The sequence below is a fragment of the Cervus elaphus genome, chromosome 12, assembly GCF_910594005.1.
Source record: "Cervus elaphus chromosome 12, mCerEla1.1, whole genome shotgun sequence".
In the NCBI taxonomy this organism is placed as follows: Eukaryota; Metazoa; Chordata; class Mammalia; order Artiodactyla; family Cervidae; genus Cervus; species Cervus elaphus.
Window position 1 is genome coordinate 32,296,223 of NC_057826.1, and position 26,821 is coordinate 32,323,043.

Sequence of the window (26,821 nt, forward strand, 5' to 3'; positions counted from 1 at the left end):
CCATTGCTAGTTTGATGATAACCAGTTACCATTAAATGAATTGAAAAATTATTGTGTTTTATTTTCTAGGTGATTCTGATATCATTAGAAGACTGGAACAAACTGGTGAAAAGTAAATCGTGTAGTTTTTCTTTTTAATAAAACTGGTTGGAGCTTGTTTTGTTTTTTTTTTTTAAAATTACAGTCATTGGTTATCTCCATAACCTGTAGAGGGCACTCAAGTCCCTTGAAAGAAAAAGTAAAAAATTTAAGAGGTTTTCATTTTTATTTATTAGTAGTGTGTTAACTAAACAGTCTGTTTTTCTTCTATAGAAACCATCATTTAAAAAGAAGACATTTAAACAAAACATAGCTTCATTTTAAATGTTTAATGGAATATTAAGATATACAAATTTTCACATGTCCTACTGGAAAAACAATTTAGCAGGTGGTTTCCATTCCAGGACATCTGTCCATCTGTAAATGCTGTGCATCAAATATTAAACACTACACTGCCATCAATTACACAGATTGGCCAAGGCCTGAGAGAAGTCAATCTGGACCTCAGAATAATCTGCTTTCAAAGCAGTAAACTAGTAATACAGGTAAGGCATTCCACTGCTCCAACCTATTTATGGACAATAATGTTATCATATCCATAAAACAGCTGTTGATAATAATAGTTGAGAAACTTTCAACTCATACTAGTTTTAACCATTTTATAAGAGTAACCTCAAGAGTTCTTTGGCAATACTCATTTTATGCTTCTCTTCATTACTACTAAGTGTGGTGAGATGGAAGATATTTGAATATTTGGCTTCGAATATTCTTCTTCCTGACACGTTAATGAATTATTTCATAGGGAAACCTTCCAAGTTGGACACGCTAACATCTAATTATATAAACACATGCACATAAACATCTATGTTTTATATATATTCTTTCTCTGATAGCATATTTCAAAATATATTGCAATGTTAACTAAAAATTTACTGTATAATTATTAAAAATACTATTGTAGTTTCTTAGCAACATGGTCAGGGATCCTGCCTTCTATCTTATATTTTTTATGATCCTCAGTTTTACCATGATTAAGTAACTTGCTATTAAAAGATATTCAGAAAGTTTAGTTATCAAATTCAAATTAGAGATGCTCATTTGGCACCAGCGTAAGTTAGATATGCCTTTATTTGAGTCACTGTTTCTATTTAGAAATTGGAATATAAAAGTCTGAGCCAAAAAGATGTATAAGAAAATTATACAAATGTATAACCTACAAATTGATACTAGAATAATGAACAACTATAAAGTGTTTAAAAAAGCTTTGTCTATAATAATAACACTAGTCATTAAGAATTTACTATTTAAAAACAAATTTTGTTATTCATCATTGTTTCTACTTTTAAGGTTCTCAAAATATACTCGAGAGATAAATCTCCAAATTTGACATCTGGCAAGGTAAACACTGACACCGATATTGGTAACAGTTTTACAAAGTGAATTTTTTGAGAAATCTAGCATGAAACATCTTACAAGTTTATCCTTCAAATATTGTACATATTTTCATAGAATATTTCAAAGGTGAGAGTTATGGAAGAAGGATACCCAGTTAAGCAAGAACAAGGCAGAAAAATTAGTAAAACAGTAAGCAATACTGTGGAAAATAGTTATTTTGATAAATTTAAAATAATGAGTTTGAAGTATTTTTGTAATGGTATCTTTCTTTATGAAAAAGATCTGATTCATGATGGGAACATAAGCTTTTTCCTCAAGAAAGGATGAAGTTAATTAAAGCTCTGAAATCAGAAGTCTTAAGATGAGTAATTGTGTATCGTGACGTGTTTTCCCCAATTGGATTTACCACATTCCATGACAGTTTTTAATGGGGGCGGATGGGGAGAAACTGTGCAGTTTCATAAAATAGAAGCACTTCTCTTAGCCTAAGCTGCAGCTTTGATTTTTGGGTTATCGCAGGGCCGATGTATATACACTCTAATATATGAAACAAAAGTAGAAGATATACTTAGAATGTAGTCTTTGTTACTTCAAAGCCTAAGTTTCCTAAAATCATTGTTGGGCAAAGTAAAAAGAAATGTTTGTTCTATTACGTAAGAAATAAACTTCATTTGGTATTCAATTGACTTTCTAACTTAGCAGGCAGGACTTTTACATCTTCAAATACTGAAAATAAATTGCATTCTTGGCCCTTGCTTTAAAAGGTTATGGAGAATAAATGCACACCCTGGTAGTGTTCTAGTGATCTCCCTAATCTCAGTTGCACTTTGTCAGAACGAGGTAACTGGTAGTTAAGTGAAATACCCTAGATCAAAGGGGGATTAATCACCAGCTGAATCCTTGCTGAATAAACCTGTCATTCAAGAAAATTATTTCCACTGAACTTAGCAGAGGATTGAAGGTATTTGCATAACAGGGACCAACGTACTTCAGCCAGGTTAAAAGGTTCAGAATTCATCCCATGTTTAGCTTTTTGCCTCCTTTTCCTTTCAGCAGGCTGGTACAATGGTTTCTAATCTGATAATACAGCTAACTATCTAAATGATGTCAGAACAGGAAAGTATTGCAAAGTTTGGATGAGGGATGGATCAATTTCACTTTCAGTAACTCCTAAATCTGATTTGTTGGAATTTAAGATGTAATCCTAAAAAAGTCCCTTAAACCTGAGGACTGTTTATTAACATCCCTTTTCTGACCTTTGTCTTAGAAACAACCATTGTGCTGTGGCAGCTGTCCCAGCAGAGACTCTAGATGATAACTCGACCTACCTACCTCCCAGGGGTGGTGCAGGAGTCCATGAATGTCTATAAAGAATTCTGAAATACGACAATAAAAACTAGAAGAAAAATACTAGCAGTTGTTCTATGTATAAAATTGTGCTTTGAAACACCTTAAACCATATGATGTATAAAACTACAGTTTTAACTCACTAGAAATAGAGTTAGTGTGAATAAATTAACTTTATAAGACTAATGATTAATTAAAAATTTTTTAAACAAATAATTTAAGAATTCCTGGCAGGTTATTTACTTCAAACCTGACATTTGAATTAATTATTTAAAAAGTAAATGGTAAAAATTGCCCACCACTGTGAGGGGACTAACTTACACTGTAAGGGTACTGCTGACTTTAAAAAGTTTAAAAAATACTGTTTGTAAAAAATAAAGAAATGAAGAGTTTTATCAAAATCATGAACTATCTTTTCTGGAGTACATTTTCAGAAATTTAACACTTTTTGTATATTTTGGGTCCACTGAAGAATAATCACCCATATGATAGACATCAGATTTCATAATCATATTTTGGCACTAAAAGGGAATTTAGCAATTCTGCCTCTGGAGTAGGTCTGACACCATCCAAATCTTCAACTGGAAGTAGGTGCTCATATTCAGTGCAAATGCACAGCATCTTTCAAGTTAAAAAATGCAAAGAATAGTTATCAAAGAAAATGAATAAAATCCATAGTGGGATAATTTTTTAGAAAATGATTGAAGTTTTAACCCAAGAAAGGACTCTTAGAGTGTCTTATAGCTTAGAATAAGAACATGTCAATCACGATTAAGCTTCTGGAATCGGAATCCCTTTGAAATGCAGCTGTTTCTTCTTTAATTGTGGCAGCGGACTCTGAAGAAAAGAAAGGTCCAGCCTTAAAGATGAGTAAGGAATACAAAATAGCTCAGGATTAGTTGTGGAGTTCAAAGGTCGCTAATTACACTAAGGAGTTCCCAGACACAGAGAAAACATTAAACAGGTCACCTACCAAACGGGAAACAGACTTTGTCTTCAGAAATTATCCTGAAGTGTGACAGGTTTCTAGACAAAATCAAAAGCATCACAGTGTGCCCAGCTGATCTCAACAGGATGAAAACATGAGTTAGTTTAAGTTCTGTAGCGGTATGTTAGAATGGAATGGCAACAGATGGCATCAGGTTCCCCATCGTCCCTATACTTCTCCAGTACTTCTTAGATTTTCCTCAGGTTTCTAGAAATGTCAGAGCAAAGATTCACTGGTTTTTCCAATTGCTTATAAAGTTTTACCTAGTGGTTTATTATATGGAATCTCAGCCCACTCACTAGAGAAATGCCTCTTCCCTGTTTTATACTTGGATAAACATTTATACAATCAAGATGTACAAATAGCTCCATTAATATAAGTGAAATGTTAAACTTTGCTTGAGTTTAACAGATTAAAAAAAACTTAAGGGAAATGATTTCTTCTTTCAAAAGGAAAGTTTTTCACTACTGATTATCTGTGATTAGCCTAGAATAACAAGCTAAAGTCCTGGGCTGGAATTTACTCTATTTTCATTACTTGGGATAATTCTGAACATAGAACATTATGCCATAATGCTTTGCAGAAAAGGAATTTATAGTGAGTAGGACTGACCTCAATTTTATTTATTTATTTTTGACCTTAATTTTAAAAATCATATTTCAAACCCTAAATTAATATGCAATCTCATTTCAAAGTATCATAGCTTTCACGAAGTTTGCAGCTTTTTCTAAGCTTTTCCTTAAGAGACTCATAAAAAAGAAACTAAGATACAATTTAACTGATTAATTTGTGATGCATATTTTTTATAACTCTTCTGTTCTGTAAAAAGAAACTTGACATGGAGTAAGTTTTGAGGATCTTGAGATTTCATCTTTTCTTGCATTTCATCTTTCCTTTAAAGTCCAACTTGACAATAAGCTACTATGAAAACAGAAGGTGATATATAATTGTAAAAACAGGTAGAGGATAGAGTATGACTGGATGGTTCCTAAAGAAACCCAGAGCATGCCAATAAGGAAACAAGAGTGACAGATGTAAAGACAATGTGCTACATGAAACTGAAATAAGATTAAGTGGTACTCTACACCCATAAAATAGCTTTTGAATTTTAACCTGAATTCATTCATTAATGAATTATAATAAAACAGAGAAAAACCAGTACTATATCTAAATTTATCTTTAAAAATTTGGCTGCAGATATTCAGTAATCACAAAACACTATGCTCATCTTCAGAAGGTATCCCACACCTCTTAATATGCTTACTGACATCCTAAACAAGATGTTACTGTTGCAGCTTAATAAGTTTGCCTGAAAAGTAACTCCAGAACAGAGATAAGCACTGTAAATAGAATTATGCAGATTCTTTATTAGTCAGTAGGATAGTTCTTATTAAAAACAGGTTACTATTTAAATGATTTTCCTTCATTTTCATTGGCTATTTTCTCAAGAGATTTACAGTTGTTTCTAATGTGTTCTCTGGTATTCTGTTACAAAGCATTGTACTAGCACTTAGTACTCAGGTTTGCAAGAGCAAATAGTTTTTTTTTATCTTACACGTCATCTACAATTCATTGGCAGTGGCAGCCTGCAGCTCTGTACTGAGAAGGAGCCTGATTCCAAATCCAGGAATGCCCAATGGAGAAAGAGGGCTGTGATTGATTAGCTATGTCTGTCACAGGGGCAGGAAGAAGCACATATGGCAAGGAAAGTCAAGACTAGTCTAAAATGAGATCAAAGTGAATCACTAGATTTTATGCTCTGAATCATACTTAAGTAAAATCAAGGGGAAAAAAAACTGGATATATTAGTTTTTAAAATGTTCTTTCAAACTAAATCAGACTAAAAACATTGAACAAGAAAAATTTATAATTAAGTAAATGATTTTCAATTACAGGTTATGTGCATATGCATTAAAAATAAAAGACTATGATTTAACTTGTTACTAGTGTATAAATCCCATTTAAACATGAGACAATTACAGTAATAATGATCCATATGTTACTGGAGCAGGAGCTTTAGAATTCCAGATGTAATAGTCAGAAGAAATTAGCTTCCGGTCTAAAAAAAAAGATAAGATTATATTAACAAAAATTCAATGAGAAAGCAAAGTCATGGTATTTAAAATTTTGGAACACAATTATTTCAAGGAAGGAAATTCTTGGAGACAGTCATTTCAATTCAGTTTTTATCAAGGCATTATTATAACTTTTACCACTTTAAAAGTATGGGTTTATTAAATACATGAATAATCCATCTTTTAGCCTATATATGCCAAATTTATGCTGATATCCCTCATGCTAAACCTAATTTTTTTCTCACATCTTCCCTAAATTCTGTTTCTTATAGACCATTACTTCAGCTACAAAAACATTAAAAATATTTTTATTGGTTTCCTTCTGTAACCTCTCCATCACAGTCCTGAGTCTGTTCTTGCTATTCTTTATGCATTCAAAGTTTCATAGACAGAAATACATTCTCAACTTTCTAGTAATGTTTTACAAAGGTTGCTTTAGTGGTTTCTTATAGTTCTGATCAGATTTAAGGTTTCTGTTTTAATAGTTTTGAACAAATGACAACTTCTTTGAATTAAAGGTTTTTGACACGTAAAGCTGAGATGATAATGCTTGTTTGGAGCTGCTGCTGCTGCTGCGTCGCTTCAGTCGTGTCCGACTCTGTGCGACTACATAGATGGCAGCCCACCAGACTCCCCCGTCCCTGGGATTCTCCAGGCAAGAACACTGGAGTGGGTTGCCATTTCCTTCTCCAATGCATGAAAGTGAAAAGTGAAAGTGAAGTCGTTCAGTCGTGTCCGACTCCTAGCGACCCCATGGACTGAAGCCTACCAGGTCCCTCCGTCCATGGGATTTTCCAGGCAAGAGTACTGGAGTGGGTTGCCATTGCCTTCTCCACGTTTGGAGCTAGACACATGTGAATTCTTATTCTATACATCTCTATTCATCCAATCCTGCCTTTTCTACAATACCTCTTCATGCATCTTCTTCATAATGAAAAGGATAAGTGTAGGATACTGGCTGCTACTGTCCATGGGGTCACAAAGAGTTGGACACCACTGGGTGACTGAAAAACAACAATGATACATTACCTTGTTGCCTTTTCTCATTGTTACTTCAGTTTGAGAATCTAGTAACACTGAGAGGCAACAGCATGTTGGTTAGGTGGTCAGGCTCTATGACTAACTGCTTGGATTGGAGTTCGTTTCACCACTTACTAGCTATGTGATCCTAATCTCTCGGTTCCGTCAGCAGCCTCATCCATCAAACGGAGATAACACTTACAGAGGGCTTTCTAAGGATTAATGAGCTAGCCCGTACTCAGAACTAGCCTGGCACATAGTAAGCAATACAGATTAGTTATTATTATTTAAATTACCATCATTAGCATTATTAAACTATTATCAGAACTAAGTTGTATACTATGAATATAGATTTTCTTGTCAAGATGATGGCAAAATAAAGTTTCTCACATAGCTGCACAAAGTGATAGCTATATTTTGAAACTAAAAGAAGGAAATAAAAGATTGGTTATAATTATCCATTTAAAATAACCTCTTTCATTCATATATTAAGAAGCAGGTATATTACTGAAACATTCCATTCTGTATTATGCTCTCTGAAAATTACTATGTTTAGTAATATTAACAATATAGTTATTGCTTAAAATATTTTAGATTTTATCTAAAGAGACAACTATTTCCCATAGAAACACTGGTCTATTTACATTTAGACAATACTTCTGGTTTGTCCAAAATGACAACTATACTGTGCCTTCATAAAAAATTTTTTAAAAAGCATTATGAAGATTCTTTCATATGTATGAATTTCTTAAAAAACAAAACAAAACAAAAAGTGATACAGGAGAAAGCACAGGGAAAACCTATGGCAGTGAAGAATATGGCTTATTCTGGTTAGACCTCATAGAATTATTACTGCCATTCACAAGTAATTGCCTAGAATTCAGTAGTTCGGAGTTTTATAATCTTTTGAAACTTTCAAATTACAAAGTCTTGTCCTATCCTTCCTACTTTAAGGACCCTAACCCTTAGTTTAAGATTGTTGTTTTTCAGCTGCTAAGTTGGATCCAACTCTTTGTGACCCCATGGACTGTAGCCCACCAGGTTCCTCTGTCCATGTGGTTTTCCAGACAAGAATACTACAGTGGGATGCCATTTCCTTCTCCAGGGTATCTTTTGCAACCAGGGATTGAACCCGCATCTCCTGCATTGGCAGGTAGATTCTTTACCACTGAATCACCAGAGAAGCCCTGATGATTTAGATATACTTATCTAAATATGACAGTTTTATTCTTAACATATGAGGCAAAAAGGTTTCTACTTACGTTCCGCTAACTCTACCCTCATTCTAACTACTTGTTTGCTTTATGCCATATGTCTGTATTTGACCCAAATTAAAGTTTTAATTCAATAATTTTAATTAAATTGCTGTTTCCTCTACCTATATTTTCATGTATGTGTTTATATATATATGAAACACTATATATATATGAAACACATATATATATATAAAAACTAACAAACTCACTAAAGGCAGGAAACTTTCTATTGCTCTCCTTCTGGTAAAGCAGGGTACTAAGTAATGGTCACTGACTATGACACTGGCTAAAAATATTTCAAATTTTAACACTCATACTTAATATTTATTGAATCCATGCTACATGCTAAATATTATGTTGAGTGCTTGATCAATATAAATTTTATTTAAACCTCATAACAATCCTGAGAGAAATACTACTACTAATTCCAATTTATACATGAGGAAATGAAAACTTTAAGAAGTTTACTAACTTGCCCAAGAGTCAAAGAGTATATTATAAACTGAGCAAAGCAAGTTCAACTTTAGACTAGAGCCCTCTATGTCAATCCTTGCTCATTCAGACCACTTTATAAATAGAAGGCAGAGGACAATGTACATAACCTATTAACACAGGATGGATTAGGTCAGAATTTTTATAAATTGGGATTATTTTCTGATCCTTTTCTTTCACATTTTAATTTTATCTTAGTTAATAATAACATAACACCACTTTAATTCCCCCAAGTTGGCTTGAATCTGTACAACTTACGTGTACTTATTTTTGGTTTCCCTGATGCAAAAACTTGAACCGAATGCTGATCAACATAACATCCAGTGAGTGTGTAATCTAAGATCCTAAAATGAAGCTAGAACAAGAAGAGAAATGTACCAAGTTAAGGTGATTATTTGGTAAAAATGATGGTCACATTTTTTTCCCTTGACACAATTTTAGGAACTTATTTCACACAATTCACAAAATAAAAATCACAAATAATATTGTTTATGTGTGCATATGTACACAAGTGTATATATGGACACATATACACTAATCTTTCCTTTTGCATTAGAGTCATTTCTTTGTAAGGCTGCCATTATGAAGTGCTTAACACATACCAGGCCCATCACTAATATACAGTCTAATCTACACTGCAAGTTATCTGTATTCCACAAACAAGGGAACCAAGGTTCAGAGATGGAAATACTTAGGTAGTAAAACTGGCAGTCTGAACTCAGAACTGACTGACTGCAAATGTTGCTGGCCCTTCCCAGTGGTGTCTGTTGTTCTATATGTTCTCTTCTATCTCTAAGACTAGGTGACTGTGATATAGTTCAGATCATAGTACTTTTACACACCTTTTAGCAAAACACAAGCATGTAATTACTAAAAAGGGAACACCAGTTTATCTGGTTTTGGAGGGAATAAAATGCTCTACTTAATTTTTCAGAAAACTAAAATTTAACTTATGGAGAACTAACTTTTCTAAAATGTAATCAATGAATGTAAGTTCCTGAATTTAATTGATCATGTAGTGTCATTAGTATAAGTGCCAGTTAATATATTGTGCTATAACAGAGAGGGCCATAGTACCTTCTCTGAAGGCACAGTGATAGCCACATAAACTATGAAAGGTCTATCACAGACCAGCCTTCTTTTGTTGTGATTCTCCTTACCTTTGCTGCTAAAAGCTTTTGAATTTGCAATAACCTGATAGTTTTCCTATACTTTTTTCTTTTTTCTTTCCCTGAATATTTCTCTCATTTCCTATCTTTCTTCTTTTGATTGTCAAACTAACTGATCACATGCACAGATATAATTTTCAGGTCTCCTCAGCAATTTTTTCCCCTATTGCCACTCAAATTATCTAACAGTAAAGGGCTCTGGCTTCCTTGTTTGGCATAATTCTGGATGCTGGAAGTTATGACAAGGCAGATTTCCACAAAACTAGATATTGTAAAAATAAATTTATTCGGTGAACACAAATATCTATTACATGCTTTCTACGACACTGTTACTTTTTATGTAACGGGTTAGGTGATAAAAATGAATAGAAAAGTTATAGTCCGTATCTTTGAAAAAACATATAACATAGTTAACATCCCACTTTTTTTTTTCTGAAAAACATACAGAAGTGGGAATTTTTTTTAATCATCATTGAAACAAACCTCCTGGACACAGTTGAAGTCAATACAGAAGAAATACCATCAGTGTACTTCTGATTTCACAACTATTTCCCCTAGTCACTTTTATGTATAGATTGAAATCTATCTTCTTTGATTTCTTTGATACTATTCTATTTAGATTTTCCTGCTACCTTTCTGACCACCTTTTCACTTTCCTTCACTGATTCTCCTGAATCTTCCTATTTTCTCTTATCTTTTTCTGACCTTATTCATTTCAACTGCCTCAACTATTTCTTTTCCGTGGATAACTCCTAGATCCTAAGAACAGCTGAGCTTTCTCTTAAGAATCAACTTTAGATTTTTTAGCCCCTACTAGACACCCACCTTGGTATAAGTTGCTATTACCTGCAACAATGTGATATGAAGCCCACTCCCTCTCAACTTTCTCTATATTTCTTCTAAGAAATAGAACTTTCTTCGAAGTATGTTTATCCATTCATCAAATATTTATGTGTGAGGTACTGAACTAGATGCTCAGAATAGAATAATGAATGAATGAGATTCACATGGTCTCTGCTCTCCGGGAGCTTCAAGTCTGGTTTGTTGTTGTTTAGTCACTCAGTTGTGTCTGACTCTTTTGTGACCTCACAGACTGTAGCCTGCCAGGCTCTTTTGTCCATGGGATTTCCCAGGCAAGAATACTGGAGTATGTTGCCATTTCCTCCTCCAGGAGTGCTTCTCGACCCAGGGATCAAACACATGTCTCTTGTGTCTCCTGCACTAGCCAGACAGATCCTTTACCATTGAGCCACTTGGGAAGCCCCTGGTTTAAGTCATAATTTTTTTTAATGACACCGTCTTTGACTTAAAACTATTTCTTATCTTTCTACTTAATTAGTGAGATTAAAGGATTTACCCTTATCACAGCTCTGTTCTTTTTTTTCCCTTTCTTTCTCTTTCTGTGACATTAAACTAGCTCAGCATCATTTATTTGTCAACTTCCAACTGAAATACTAAAAAAGTTTGTCTCTAGCTTTTTTCCTCTCTCATCTTCTTCACATCCATCTCAGGCTGATCCTCATAAAGCACCACTTTCTGAAGGGACCACTCCCATACTCAAAAAAAAGTATAACATTTTCTAACAAGCAGTGAAAGCCAGATTCAAACCTTCCACAGTCCAGACATAAATCACTTCTCCAGCCTTCTGTGTGACTACTGTTTCTAGCACGGGTTCCTAAATATGCCTAGTTATCCTTCATTCTCATGATTAAACCATGTCTTTACCTATACAAATGTTAGTCCATCTTCAACGCTTCATAGTCATGCTTATCTGGGCCTCAGAGTTTTCCTTAAAGTTCATTGCTACTACAAAGCTTTCCATGACCACTTTGGTTGGAAGAGCTTAGTCTTTTTTTGAAAGTCCAAAAGTAGGCAGTCCTGATTAATTACTGACAAGCATCACTGAAAAATCCATAGAGCGCAAAGACTGTATCTTACATTCTTTGTATACAAATCTCAAATGTGGTATCTTAAGAGCTGGGTAGAAAAATTGAAGTGTTTTAAATTTTATATAATTCTTTCACCTTAAAATATTTAAGTATTACGTGAAATAGAAAGTGATTAATAAATAGAATTTTACTAAAATCTAGAAGAGGACTTAGACAAAAAGAATTCCTACCCCCAAAAGGATTAGAAAACATTAAAAGTCAATTAGATACATGCACTTCAGAAACAAAGGAAAGATCTCTAATGTAGTGAGCCATATAAATATATTTACCTTTAAATATGCTGTACCTCCAATGCAAATCTGGTCAAATGGCTGCTTTTCATGGTTCTTGGCTCCAAAAGTTATAGTTCCAGAAAGACTAATTTCCATTGATTTGGGAAACTTCTGTCCTAAAAAACAGAAATACACCAATCAACTATTATAAATTAAATAGGTTCTACAGCAAATGAATGAAAGAAAAAAAAAACACAAAACCTAGTTTACCAATAATCCAGACCAATAAGCTTTTCTCTCGAAATACTTCAAGCTGGCCAAAACTAGCTTTGTATTCCACATGTGTGATGGGACCTCTTTAAAAAAGAAATGGAGATAATGGGGAAAAAAAAAAATCACAGATTTAAGTTTGAAGAGATATATGTCAAATCTTGCTACTGTCACTTATTACAAGGACAACATAAAGCAGATCTGCATTTAAGTTTGCAGAATAGAGCAGAATAAATAATGAGTATCATATCTCAAAAAACAGAGAAACACAATGAACCTTTTTGGTGATGCTATATATTTCATTATTAATTCTAAAGATGACTACAAAGTCATACAGAATGTATTAATACAGGCACATGAATTGACATAACATTAAAACTATGAATTTTTACTATATAGTATATAGCCTTTGAAAAGAACTATGCTGTAGAACAAATTTAAAAGTAGAACTGGTAAGGAAAAATCTTGTAATTGACTTAATTCACCAGGTTTTATCATTGGCTTAACTTATTAATATAGGTACAGTGCAGAGAAATTGCTAGAAATAAAGCCAGTAGAAAAATAATCCCCGAGGAAGCTATACTGGCTGAAGCTTATAATTTACTAGCAAATTTAACCAGAAAAATGGTGACATTTAAAAACAAAGAGATTATTTTTACGACTATGTTTTGGTTCAGAATCAACATATATTTGAATAACACAAAATTTTTAGATCTTAAAAATAAGGTAAAAACTAAGACAACTTTATTACAGGGCAGTGCAAATGTACTGAGGAAGGCAGAAATGATGGCATCATGTAATTTTATTCCTACCTGTTGTAAAAAGGTATATGAGCTTCACAGAATTCAAAACTATTTTTCACACTTTCATGAAGTTTCAAATTAACTGCTATCTTTAGTTGTACTTCTTCCTCTTTCACTTGATAAAAACCCAAAATTGGTGGAACAGGGACCTGGAAACAAAACAAACACATTTTTTACATGATTCTCAAGTTAATGGGTCTAAAATGCCAATGGTGACTGAGGAAAGAGCTGTGCAGTAATATAGTCATATAGTCATTATATACACATACGCCTTTAATGACTAATAGGTTACTCTAAGTCATTCTGACAATAGATGATGGAGCTACATTCCTTCTAAGGACAGGGATTCTTCCATCTCTTTACATTTCCAGAAAGGTACCTTACAAAGGTGTGTGATACATTCTTTTTCCTACTCTTGCTTGTCCAGATTCTCCTCCTCCGGGTGTTCTATGACGTACAAGACAGAACATGCACTAGACATACTGACCCCTGACACCTGCCCACAGTTCCTGCTGCCCTGCTTGTATCTTCACTCCCTCACCCTCCCAGGTCAGCAGTTACTTAAATTGGTCATGAAAAAGCTGATTAAGGGGAAACAATCTGAATCTTCTGGTAAGCAATTCATGAAAAGGTTTTGTCTGGACCAAAAGTATGGTGATTTCCTAGCAACACAATTCATAGATATAAAGATAACCAAAGTGCCAACTTTTCCAAGGTTGCTTACCTGGGAAGTGTAGTAGCATAAGTTGAATGACTCTAATGGTGGAGTGAGCGGAAATTTGTACGGTCCACTAAATGCAGAATCATCCATTGCATCAATGCTACTAGAAGTCAGAATGGCAGAGTCAAGAGACGTCACACAAGGATGAACCAGAATATCCTGAAGTGGAGATCCATTGGTAGGGAGACTCAAGCTAATGGTAACATTTGGCATGCTTCCCTCTAGATCACACTGCAACACAAACAGGTATCACCGAGAGCTTTGAAGAAGTCATCTTCTGGATGAGGCTTTTCTTAGTTTATCTGAGGCACTTTTCACAACTTAACTCACTTTTCTTTCAAGGAATTATTCTCATTGCTTTTTGTGTTCTGGATAATGATTCTATTATGCTCTCAGACACCCAAGCCAGAGACCAGGAGAGCTTTCCTAGAACCCTCTGCTTCCATTTAAAATCCTTAAAAAACTACTTTTCTCTATTCATGTTACAAAAAATATTTCTGTCACAGCCCTCTAAGTCTATCTAGACTCACTTTCCTCTAATCAATAGATTCTCCATCAATACCAGAGCTATCTTAATAAGATAATTCTAATTCTATTGTACCCATGTCAAAACCTCTCAATAGTTGCCCCTCAGTTTTATATTACTTTTAAAGCCTTTTGCTATTTGGTTCCCACCTATTTCTTTAACCATTTTCTACCCCACAAGTAATGCTCTAGTCTTACTGGGTTCTTGAATTTACCTGAATAAATCATATCTTGTATCTACGCTTTTGTATGTGCTATTCCCTCCAGCAACAATGCTCTTTTCTTCTTAAAAAGTCAATTCATTACATGCGTTGTGTGAAGCCTTATATTCTGTATTGTCACCTCCTTGGCCTACCTTTGTTATGCAGAGAAGCCCAGGACCTTCTTCCCTATGTGGTCTGGGTTAGTTTGCCAATGAGAGGTACTCATGAGAGATTTAGGAGATAGAAGGGAAAGGGAAGTCATTATAGTAGGAAAGTCATGGAAACCAGATATGATAGCTTCACAGACCTCACTCAGCTCTGCTTGAAGGCAGTGGTGGCCAGACACCGCACTTTCACAGACTTTTCCATGAACTGCTGCTTTGGGGCTGTAACACAGATGTGGCTGCTTTCCCGTGAACTCTGGCTTCTCTGTCTATCCTCGTCTCTAGGCTGGAGTCATTAGTGACTGTCAGAGGATCAGAGACTTACTCTCTCAGCTCCTCTTATACTTGAGTAAACAAACCGTCATTCCTATACTAAACATCATGATCATCTATCTGTATTAGACCAAGAATAGGAGCCAATTCAAAATTCCCAGAAGCATAAAACTTGGGTCAGTCTACTAAAGAGTTATTTAAATACCATGATATGAATTAGTATTAAATTATATATAACATATTCCCTGTTCATTACCACAGAATGAAAAAACACATAGTGAATTTCCCTACTTTTATTTTACAGAACTTAAGAGAGAAGTGCATTCAACAAATTTAAGAGGTGTGAATGACATAATCTGCAAACACCTTAAGTTGGAGACATTTACGATAATTATTTCAATTAAAATTAATAACTGGAATGTATTTTTGACCATAATAGAAGAGAGTGTAAGGCAAACACATACATTTTTAGGTCACTTTAAGGTTAAAAGGGACTTCCAACATGGTGCTAGTGGTAAAGAACTCATTTGTCAATGCAGGGAAAGTAAGAGATACAGGTACAACCCCTGGGTCAGGAAGATCCCCTGAAAGAGGGCATGGAAACCCATCCCAGTATTCTTGTTTGGAGAATCCCATGGACAGAGGAGCCAGGTGGGCTATGGTCCATAAGATCTCAAAGAGTCAGAGTTGGACACAACTGAAGTGACTTTGCTCGCACACAAGGTTAAAAAGAAAAATACAGACTCAATTTGTCTGCCAGGCCGGTTTTAATTCTCTGTTCTTGAAATCTACTTTTTATCTATTAGATTTTTACATAGCTACTCAACATTAATACGGGCTTCCCGTATAGTTCAGTTGGTAGAGAATCTGCCTGCAATGCAGGAGTCCCCGGTTCGGGGACTGGGAAGGGTTGGGAAGATCCACTGGAGAAGGGATAGGCTACCCACTCCAGTATTCTTGGGCTTCCCTTGTGGTTCAGCTGGTAAAGAATCCGCCTGCAATGCAGAAGACCTGGGTTCAATCCCTGGGTTGGGAAGATCCCCTGGAGAAGGAAAAGGTTACCCACTCCAGTATTCTGGCCTGGAAAATTTCATGGACTGTATAGTCCATGGCATCACAGTTAGATTCGACTGAGTGACTTTCACTCACTCAACATTAACATGATATATGAAAAGCTTATTAGTTCAGAAAATAAAGGAAGAAAACAGAAAAAGACACCTCAGAATATTAATACACATGTATAAGCCTTCTTTTTTGGAGGGTTTCTATTTTTGATCATTATTGAATGTGGCACTTATCACTGCTAACTGTATTGTTATTTTCATTGTCTTTTCCTATTATTTAACCTCAAACCAGAGAACCCTATATTAACCTAGTGACTTGTTTAAATAAAACATGAGTCCTTGAAAATGATTTCAGATATTAAGTCAAAGATTTGTCAATTTCACCCTCTCTAGAAAAAATGGAAAATAAGTAGGGTGAATATAAAATATTTTCACAAGTTCTTTGATATTACTGTTTCAAAAGATGGAGCCTATTCCACTTCCCTTTAATGTGGACTGACAAAGTGATCTGCTTCTGGTGAACAGAAAGTGGTAGAAGTGATGCTATGTGACCTTTCAGTCTAGGTGATAAGAAGAATAGCTTTCACTTGTGCCTCAGGTGGCTGGCTGGCTGCGTGTTCAATTGCCTGTTTGATCAAAGGGAAGTCACTAAGTTGTGAGAATGTTCTTAAGCAGACTGTTGAGAAGTCCATGTGGAAGTGAACTGCGGTCTCCTACCAATAATCAGTGCCAACTTGCTAGCCATGTGACTGAGTCACCTTGCAAGTAGAACTTCCAGTCCCACTCAAACCTTCAGGTGACTACAGCCCCAGCTGAAATCTTGACTGTGACAGACATCCACACTAGGAGTTCCCAGCTTAGTTGATCCTAAAGTCCTGACCTACAAAAACTACAAGTATTGTAGATGTTTATTGGTTGTGATGACAGGTTAATTCATTACACAGCAATGCAGCTCACCCTCTGTGCAGTCAAAAATCCATGTATAACTTTACAGTCAGCAGTCTGTATCCCATGTTCTGCATCTATGGATTTAACTGTATATTCAGCCAATAGCAGATAGTATGGGACTGAATATAGTACATATTCAATGAAAAAAAAAATCTGTATATAAGTGGATCCATGCAGTTCAATCTCATGCTGTTCAAGGGTCAACTGCATACAGCTAGTATATTTAGTAAAGCATGCAAAAAGATAACATTATAAAATTTCACTTGAATATAACATCTAATGACTGCTATTTATGGTAAGAATCAAGAATGCTACATTATGATGTAAAATAAAGTCAGCAAAATTTACTTTTCTCCATAAATATTAAGTGGTATGATAAAACAAGTATTAGAGAAAATCTCACCTTGCAAGTGACAACTCCAACGACCTGCCATGTATCTGCTATTTCTTGTTTATCATATTGCATGGAGTTTACCTTTTCAGTGATAGAAATAGAAACTTGTGGTTTTCCTTTGTATGTTCCAGTTTTCCAGGCTGGCTGTTTTTGTGGGTGAGTAACAGAAGCAAAATTAATATTGTCCAACGAATTCTGTAAGTTGGCATCTAACAAAGTGCCAAAGGGACAAGTTTGTAAAAGCAAGTCAGACAACTGGCTCAATTTGGTATTTAGCTCAGTGTCATTTTTTTGACCTGAGGAAAGAAAATCCTGTACCCCAAAAAGAAGTTCAAAGCCTTGTGAAATTCCACTAATGCTAATTAATGGTGGACGAGGGGACAACATTTGTTCAACCAGTGGAACACAAGCATATATCATGCCATTCTTTAGAAAAGCAACAACTGGCCAGAGTTCTTCACTTCCTACTGGGAGTCCATAAATGGATGTTTTATTGATGTGTGAGCAGCTATCACGACTCTCCAAAAAGTCCTTCTCGTCATCCAACAATCTCAGTTCAAAAAGCAGGGCTTTCAGGAAGGGACCATCTTCAGGAACAGGCACATAACTTGCTCCATTGAAGACTTTAGCTCTTTTTTCAACAGTTGGATACCGTCTGCATCGATGGAAATAAAAACATAGTTAATTCCTGCAAAAACTGGAAGTCCAAAACCAATACAAGGCAAATACTAACAAAACACACAACAACAAACAAATACATACACTGACACATGAAAATCACAACCAAAAAATATTATATTAATGTTAAACTCTTATGTACTTGATATATCTCAAATGATAAAGTACTATTTTCTTTTATTTTTAAAAATTGAATTTAGTTCATTTTTTAAATAGAAATATTTCTAATTCAAAATCCTAGTCTCTTGGGTATTCAGATTCCCACTTGGTAAGCAAGGCATGTATATGTTTAAAACATAAACACACTGTCATTTTCAAAAAACAATGATACATTTTGCAGTGAAACCCACTTTTTTCCAAGTTAATATACATGAAGCTACAGCTGTACAGTATTCTGTTGGGTTAAGGAAGTATGATCTATCTGGATTCCCATTGGTAGAAACATCACTTTTGTTATTACAGGTAAGACTGCAAAGATTTTCTTGTTTTTCCTTCCCTTTCTCTTTCCTTCCTCCCTCCTTCTCTTTCCAATTGAAGTATAATTTACATATAACATTGTATTAGTTTCAGGGAAGCAACATAATGATTTGATATTTGTATATGTTGCAAAACGATCACTACAGTAAGTCTAGTTAACATCTGTCACCTTATATAGTTACACATTTTTTTTTCTTATAATGAAAACTTTTAAGACTTCCTGTCTTAGCAACTTCCAAATATACAATGCAGTATAATTCAACTATAGTCACCACGCTGTACATTACAACCCTATGACTTACTTATTTTATAGCCATGTTTGTACCTTTTGATTCCCTTCATAAATTTTTCCCACCCCACCACAGGATATTTTTTCTGATTCTATCTTAGTAGAGCAGGATAGAAAAAAGTGGTTCAATTTAATCCTCCACATTAGGCATTCATTAGAACCCTGAGTCTTCTTGCCAACCCCTACAAAAATATGTAAGGGCATTTTAGTAATAGTGGTTTATCTATATGGCCTTGGAAGATACTATGAGGTAACAAAAAGAATAAAATAAGAAGAACTTTTTATGGTTTGCAAGCTCTATGCTGAACAGTAAGTTACTAATTCATCCCTGTTTGGGAGAAACAGGAGATACTTTTTGCTCATTTACAAAAATGTTAGATCACATTTTCTTAATAAAAAAATAAAAGTACTTTCCCCCATTCCTTATTTCTCCACTCCGAAGTCCACAACAAAATCAATTATTTGCTATTGGTTTCTGTATAGGGTTTCCTTGGTGGCTTAGACGGTCAAGAATCTGACTGCAATGTGAGAGACCTGGTTCATTCAGTCCCTGAGTTGCAAAGATCCCCTGGAGGAGGCATGGCAACCCATTCAAGTGTTCTTGCCTGGAGAATCCCCATGGATAGAGAAGCCTGGCAGGCTACAGTCCGTGGGGTCGCAGAGTCAGACACGACGGAGAGACTAAGCACAGCAAAGCTTTTGTATAAACTGCCTAACTTCCCAAAGTCTATTTCCTTATTTGTAAAATAAAGTATGGCTAAAGAACATACAAGCAAAGAACACACCTAGCCAAAATGTTTTTCTACTAATTCTCTAATGCTACTAATATTTTATTAGTATAGGATAAATAAGTGACAGATGAATTATCTGAACCCAACTTATAGCCTTCATAGAGATGTTGAAATGTCCACCCAAACATATCTGAAGTTTTGTTTTGAAATATTCTGAGCATGGCAGGAAAAAACTCTGAAAACAAGAACAACTTCTTCAAGAAACAATTGTACACAGTATAAAAACCTTACCTCTACAAGATGTTAAAATAAGCTACAAAGCCACAGATATAAATAAATATGGTGTTGGCACAAGAACAGATAAAGTAATAGAACTGAGACAAATTGGTGTTTAAATAATTTTAAAAAAGAAAAATGAGAATGTATTCAGTTATTCATGTAATAGTGAACCTCACTCATTTACATTTTGATGTGTTTTCTTGATTGAGGAAAGGGAAAATTAAGCTCTTAAGTGTTCTCTTAAAATTCTAAGTGCAAGAATTTCATGACTGAAATTGTAAAAATAAGTCAGTCTGGGACCTTATGTGTGGTGCTAAATCGCTTCAGTTGTGTCCAACTCTTTGCAACCCTACGGACTGCAGCCCGCCAGGTTCCTTTGTCCATGGGATTCTCAAGGCAAGAATCCTGGAGTGGACTGCCATACCCTCTTCCAGGGGATCTTCCCCACCCAGGGACCGAACCCAAGTCTCCTGCATTGGCAGGTGGGTTCTTTCACCCGTAGTGCTTCCTGGGAAGCCCCCTGGGTCCTTTTATGATACCTCAATATGTGCTCAATAAATACTTTGTTGGATGACTCAATCTGTCTTTTCAGATTTATTCTAGGCCTTTTGTAAAGTAGGACTTGAACTTTAAATGGCCCCACAACTATAGGGAAAAATACCAACCTAAGCTAGACTTGAGGCTTCCCTGCTGGCTCAGATGGTAAAGTGTCTGCCTGCAATGGGGGTGACCAGGGTTCGATCCCTGGGTTAGGAAGATTCCCCTGGAGAAGGAAATGGCAACCCACTCCAGTACTCTTGCCTGGAAAATTCCATGGATTGAGGAGCCTGGTAGGCTACAGTCCATGGGGTCGCAAAGAGTCGGATACGACTGAGAGACTTCACTTAAGCTAGACTTGAGTGGTGCTGTTACTGTCTATCCAGACAGCAAATCTCTAAACCAGAATCTAAGTCAAGTTTTGTTGTGGGGAAAAAAGTAGTTAGAGAAAAGATCACTTGGATTCTCAAATCTTAAGTGATGGCCTTTATCCTTTGGCAAATATGTGGATAATACACATACCCATTTCACTCTAGCCCCAAGAGGTCAGAAAACAAACAAACAAAAAAAACTAATTAATTTGTTCAATGATACAAGATAAACAAGTGACAGATGAATTATCTGAACCCAACTTGCTGCCTTCATAGAGATGCTGAAAAGTCCACCCAAACATATCTTCAGTTTTGTTCCAAAATATTCTGAGAATGGTGGGAAAAAACTCTGAAACAAGCACAACTTCTTCAAGAAACTAGTTATTGTATGCAGTACAAAAATCTTACCTCTATAAGATATAAAAATAAGCTACAAAGCCACAGATATAAAAACAGTATAGTGCTGGCAGAAGAACAAATAGAACTGAGACAAACCAATGGAAGACATAACAAACTATCAAAACAGCCCACATATCAATGAAGAAAATACATACTGTTCGGAAGATGATTCAGAAAAACTGGCCCATAGTACAGAGAAAAACAAAGTAAGATTCCTACTTAATGTCACATCCAAAGACAGACCATAGATGGATTAAAGGCCTAAATATAATAAGTAAAATGACAAAGTCAAGAGAAAATAATGTAGGAAGACATCTTGGGCTATAAGGGTAGGGAAAGACTACAACAAATCCCCTAAAGGGCTAACTACTATGTAACAAAACTAAGGGTTTCTGCTTAACCAAAATAATGAAAAGTTCATTGACCATGATAATAAGTTAAGATCAAGTATCTGTAATAGCAAAAAACGACATAGGACTAATATCAAGATTACAGAACAAACTCCCACAAGTTACCAGGAAAAAGCCAGCAAATCTCAAAGAAAAAACAAAGAATATGTATAGGCAATTCACAGAAAAGGAAAGCCCAAGGGCTAACATCATTGCTGCCATAGAGAAATGCAAATGAAAGTAAGATATTCTTTACACCAATACTGGCAAAAAGTGCAGTAAGTGTTAGAAAAGAATAGAGATAGTGATGGTGAGAGTGTAGACTGGTCAAAGTATTCTGAGGAGCTAATTATTTGGTAGTAGTCAAAATCAGTATAGTTATGTCTCAAGTAACTGAGGTTATCTACTGCAGCATGGTTTTGATAGCTAAGTTGGAGGCAATTTGGGAGATCATCAGCAGGAGAAGGGGATATGTAAAATGTGGCAGATGGAAACCCTGGAGTACTTCAGAGCAAGTAGAAACAATGGCCTAGATCTGCACTATCCAATATAGTAGCTGCCAGTCTCACATGGCTTTTTAAACTTAAAATGAAACAAAATTAAAAACTGAGTTCCTTAGTTACAATAACTACATTTCAAAAATTCAACAACTACATGTGGCCAGTGGCTACAATTTAGACATTTAGATTAAATCTTATAGATTTAGAACTTTCCCATTTCCATCACTGAAGTGGTGGACAGTGATGCCCAAGATGAACACAAAGTAACCTGGATATTTCTTAAAAATAGGGCCAAGAGGACTTCCCTGCTGGTCCAGTGGTTAAGAATCTGCCTGCCAATGCAGGGGACACAGGTTTGATCCCTGGTCTGGGAAGATCCCACATGCTGTGGAGCAAGTAAGCCCTTGTGCCACAACTACTGTGCCCTAGAACCTGCAAGTCGCAACTACTAAAGCCTATATTCCGTAACAAGAGAAGCTACCACAACGAGAAGCCTGCGCACCATAACTAGAGAGTAGTTACCACTCACTGTGACTAAAGAAAGCCCACATAGCAAGGAAGACCCAGTGCAGCCAAAAAAAAAATTATCCTGAGAAATCTGACAAATGTTAAGAAATGGAAATGACATCTGTATTGTTAAATTATATAATTTAAATATATATGAACACACAAAAGCATAACACCAATCATATGAGGTAGACAAATGGCAGACATAAAGATACCAAAGGGAATATATAATTAAGCAGGAGTATCTGGAAAGGATGGACCAAAAAGGTTGATGAACCATATTAAAGATTATAAATAACCTCCTGAGATACTACAACAACAACAAATGTAAGCCAAGTATCCCTGAGAAAATGGTAAACTCCAAGTCTCTATGTCTCCAGTAACAGAAATAGTGTAGGTAGGAAAGAGGGAATTATTCATATTCACATTGCCTACCACTTTTCACTTAAAATACACTCATCTTTATCAGCCTCAATCTAGATTCAGAGCTAGCTATTAATACTTCACTATAGAGCTTTTCTCAGGGAAGAATGAATGTTTACAAAAACTGCCCACCACGGAGAATAAAAGGTGAAACAAGTTACTCAAATGCCGTCCATATTTTACAATGAGTTACTGTATGTATAACTCTCTTCACAGTTATTTTGATAAAACGTGGCGAATTTTATATAAGTGGCACTAGATCAGCTTACACCATTTTAAAAAAAGTGAATTCAGTTTAATATTTTTGTATTTTTTCAATTTTCAACAATTAGGAAGTTTAGAAGTAAATAGAATTTCTAGGAATTAAACATAAGAAGCTGAAAGTAACAGTCTGATATCGCCCAGCAAGGACTTTCCTGAAGAATGAATTAAAATGTCCTTGCACGATTTTTATTAACAAAAGTAGAAAAATCTGAAACATTTACTGCTCAGAAAGTTTCCTTTCCTTCGGTCACCCCTGTACCAATCTTACGCAGGTGGTAAGGCTGGTAAGATGGCAGAGCTTCGCTGGTAGCTCAGCTGGTAAAGAATCCGCCCGCAAGGCGGGAGACCTGGGTTCGACTCCTGGGTTGGGAAGATCCCCTGGACAAGGGAACGGGCTACCCACTCCAGTATTCCTGCCTGGAGAATCCCATGGATAGTGGGGCCTGGCGGGCTACAGTCCATGGGGTCGCAAAGACTCGGACACGACTGAGCGATTTTCACTTCACTTTACTCAGGAGAAAATGTGCCAGGCATCAACTCATTTAATTCTCACAACACTATGAGGTAGTATCACAGTCTCCACTTATTAATAACACATGTTATAAGGGTTAAGTAATTTGCCCAGGTGTTGGACCAGGGATGCACAGCATCACAAAACTATGCTACACTATCCATCCATCCTATCTATCACACCTAAGGATACAGATTTGCATTTACCTGGAGAATTTGACAATGCCACAAAGTGGAGTTCCTGGTTCGTGGCTTATAAGCCACACTGCCCGCTGGGCCATGATAAGCCACTAAGGCATCAGCTTATCACTAAGGTTGCCACCGAGGCAGAGCGCAGACGGGCTTTCTCAGGCGTCTTCAGAGCCACCTTCTGCTCCACTGCAAACAGACTGGGCTCAGCAGAGAAGCTAACTCCTTCAGGTGAAGTGACTAAAACCTTCGAGTCTGTCCGGGACAACACACGCCACAAAAAGTTCTGTGAATCCGCACTTCAATTCCTCATAAACTTATCTCCATCAGACCAACTACCTTCTTTCTCCCGAGCCCACTTCCGGGACGGTGGCCCGCAAGGATCATGATTCCTCACTCGCTCGCGCGGGGAGCCTTTCTGCAGTTCGCCCGCTGCTCGCCTCCTCGCCGGCCCCTCCCAACAGCCACCCGGGTGCGCGCAGCTCCACTTCCGGCGTACGAGGCGGTGACAATGGGAGCGGCGCGGGCGGCGCCGGGAGGCAGCTGACAGGCGTCTGCGGCTTCGCTTCATGGCCGTTCTCCCGCCCCGCCTGGGCTCTGTGGGGAGCGGGGCGGCCCGCAGCGGCCGGGAGCCGGAGCTGGCGAGCCGAGCGGGGACCTGTGTACCGCGCCGCTGAGGCGCAGCATGTGAAGCGGAGACGGCATCTAGTGCGAGGCGAGCCTCTCAGCCGGCCGGGATGGCCACGACGGCCGAGCTCTTCGAGGTGGGTTCCCACGGCTCTTCAGGGAGGGGCAGGCCCGGGGTGCAGGCAGCGAGGTGGGTGGGCAGAGGAGTGGGCGTTCGCCGCTGCCCGGGAGCAGCCGAACGGAAGGAAGGTGCGAAGGCGACGGAGTGGGGTGGTGGCTCGGGTGTCGGCGCAGGCGGAGCGTGAGAGGGGGGAGGGGTGGCTTGGGGCCCCGGGTGGGGAGGTGCGCAGGGGTGCGAGCCAGTAGTCCTAGCAGAGCAGCGTCGGCTGGAAGGGAGCCTCGGGGTTTGGGCTTTGGAAGATGAGCTCGGGATGGGACGGGCTGACTTAGGGCGCGGAAAGAGGAAACTGACCCGTCTGGCGAGTTCCGTCTTGTCGCCTGGATCCCCGCATGATATTCGGGGGGGTAGGGGGGGTGGGGGTTTGAGATTGGGACGACAGGGGGCTTCTCGTGATTGAGTGATGACTCGGTTAGTCAGTGTTGGAAGCGGCACTTTACCAGTTTACCCTTTCGTTTGAGAAGGCTGTAGTCTTTTTTTTAGGACAATAGAGGCCTACTAAACCTTTCCCACTGAAGAAAGGCAAAACTAAAACTAACGTTTGTGTTCGGGTCTTGAGGAGTTGAAGTGTAACCTAACCCCCCTCAACTGCTAGTTAGAGAATCCTTAACGCGTGAGACATTGACATTCTAATGTGTTTTCTGGACCGTTTTCAGTCTCTAAAACTTAAAATTGAGCTAAGGGGAATCCAGTGTGAGAAGCTGTGATGCTTGAGATAATAGAAGAGGAAAATTCTAATTGGACCACCTAACAACAGGGTATCTCCTTTTGTGAAAGAAATGAAAGCTGAGATGTGAAGGAAAGAGAAGGATGGACCCTTTTTGTGTGTGCTTGTTTCATACTGAGTAACAAAAGTGTAGGTAATAATTAAGAAGACTATATTTAAGTCAATAATTAAGTTGACAATAGATAATTTCTCCATAGGTGACAATTGGATTCTTTTTTCTGTGTAAGATTCTGCAGGCTTTGTTTTGTTATTTTGGGTTTGTTTGTGGTTTTTTTTTTTTTTTTGGCTTAAAATTTGAATGCCACAGCTTTTGTAACAACTGGGAACTTTTCATTTGTGTTAATATAACTATATTTTGGATTTCTGTCAGCTTTTGTATAGATAATGCATTTGTTGAGGAATAGTATATGCTATTGTTATAATAAATTGTAATAAAATAGTAATTTGTGCGTGAAAGAGTATAATTATTAGAAAGAATTGGGAAATACTAATTATATTTCCTCAGATTTAAGTGTAGGGACATATATTTATTGCATTAATTTCTCTAACTCCAAAATTGTGCCATTTGTTTATTGATTGACAAGAGCAGGGAGACATTCTTTTTGCTAAAAGCTTTTACTGTGTGTTCCTGAGCCAGATACTAATTTATGAAGTTGAAATCTTTAATGAAATAGGGAACCAGCTAGCTGTTAATATACAGAAAACTGTTAACTTTGTCATACCGTTCATAAGATATTAACCTTTGAATTCCTAGTTGTCTTTTTTTATTTAAATGTTTGATTGTATGAGTCCACATATACTTCCTTGAAAAGGTATTAGATTTTTGTTCCACATGGGGGAAGGAGAGGAAGTAGAGAAATATGTGTAGTTTATTTTGCTTTCTAATGTCTTGCCATTTAGTAAGGTAGTTAAACTAAATTAGGGTCTGAGTTAATGCAATGACTTCAGTTATGAGAGCAGGTAATACTTAACAGTGATGATACAGACAGCTAGTCCTATGTCCATGGGGTTTATAGAGTGCTGTTGATTGAACATGCTTGTGGGTCTTAACACATGCGACTTTCTCTTTGCTGACCATGTGTAGCTTGTTGCTTCATCAAAATTAAAAGCATATTACATTAATAGTTACAATTAAATGTTAATAGGGATGATAAATATATTTATCTTTTCAGCCCTATAGTGGATTCTGCCCTTGAATAAGTTTTCACCACCAAGTGAAAAGTTGGTCTCTCTGCTTTACAGGGAGAAGGAAAAAAAGAAAACAAGAACCAAACTGTAGTTATTGCTGCCATTTCCTGTTGCTATTGCCTTTAAAACATAGGTTGTAGGACAAGTCAGGGAGTGCCTTTTTTTCTCTTATTTTCCTTCCTTAGTCACAGCTGGAGAACTAGGGAAAACAGGTTAGGATGTAGTCAAGGGTATTTAGTTTTTATGCATCC

At 36.8% G+C, this 26,821-nt stretch overlaps 2 protein-coding genes across 2 annotated transcripts in view; one reads left to right on the forward strand and one right to left on the reverse strand.

The window, feature by feature from the left end:
- Positions 1-349: 349 nt before the first annotated feature.
- Positions 350-24,324, reverse strand: AP5M1 (adaptor related protein complex 5 subunit mu 1). Its single transcript, XM_043918943.1, has 8 exons — positions 23,869-24,324; positions 17,317-17,962; positions 13,740-13,967; positions 13,025-13,164; positions 12,213-12,298; positions 12,000-12,118; positions 8,871-8,967; positions 350-5,828 (listed from the first exon to the last, which is right to left on the reverse strand). The coding sequence occupies exons 1-8, from the start codon at positions 23,940-23,942 to the stop codon at positions 5,746-5,748; spliced, it is 1,473 nt and encodes a 490-aa protein (XP_043774878.1). The 5' UTR covers positions 23,943-24,324; the 3' UTR covers positions 350-5,745.
- Positions 24,325-24,474: 150 nt separating this feature from the next.
- EXOC5 (exocyst complex component 5) overlaps positions 24,475-26,821 on the forward strand; it is a 53,377-nt gene continuing 51,030 nt past the window's right edge. Inside the window, exon 1 of the mRNA XM_043918942.1 lies at positions 24,475-24,614. Within this exon, the coding sequence (XP_043774877.1) occupies positions 24,588-24,614 (27 nt within the window). The 5' untranslated portion in view covers positions 24,475-24,587. The remainder of the gene's footprint in view (positions 24,615-26,821) is intronic.

Excerpts from the sequence above, each read along its gene's own strand:
- AP5M1 (XM_043918943.1), bottom strand. The coding sequence starts at position 23,942 with ATGGCCCAGCGGGCAGTGTGGCTTATAAGCCACGAACCAGGAACTCCA. Across the intron at positions 12,299-13,024 it reads CATATACCTTTTTACAACAG|AGGTCCCATCACACATGTGG; the intron begins GTAGGAATAAAA and ends TCTTTTTTAAAG. Across the intron at positions 12,119-12,212 it reads CTTATTGGTCTGGATTATTG|GACAGAAGTTTCCCAAATCA; the intron begins GTAAACTAGGTT and ends TCTGTTTTTTAG.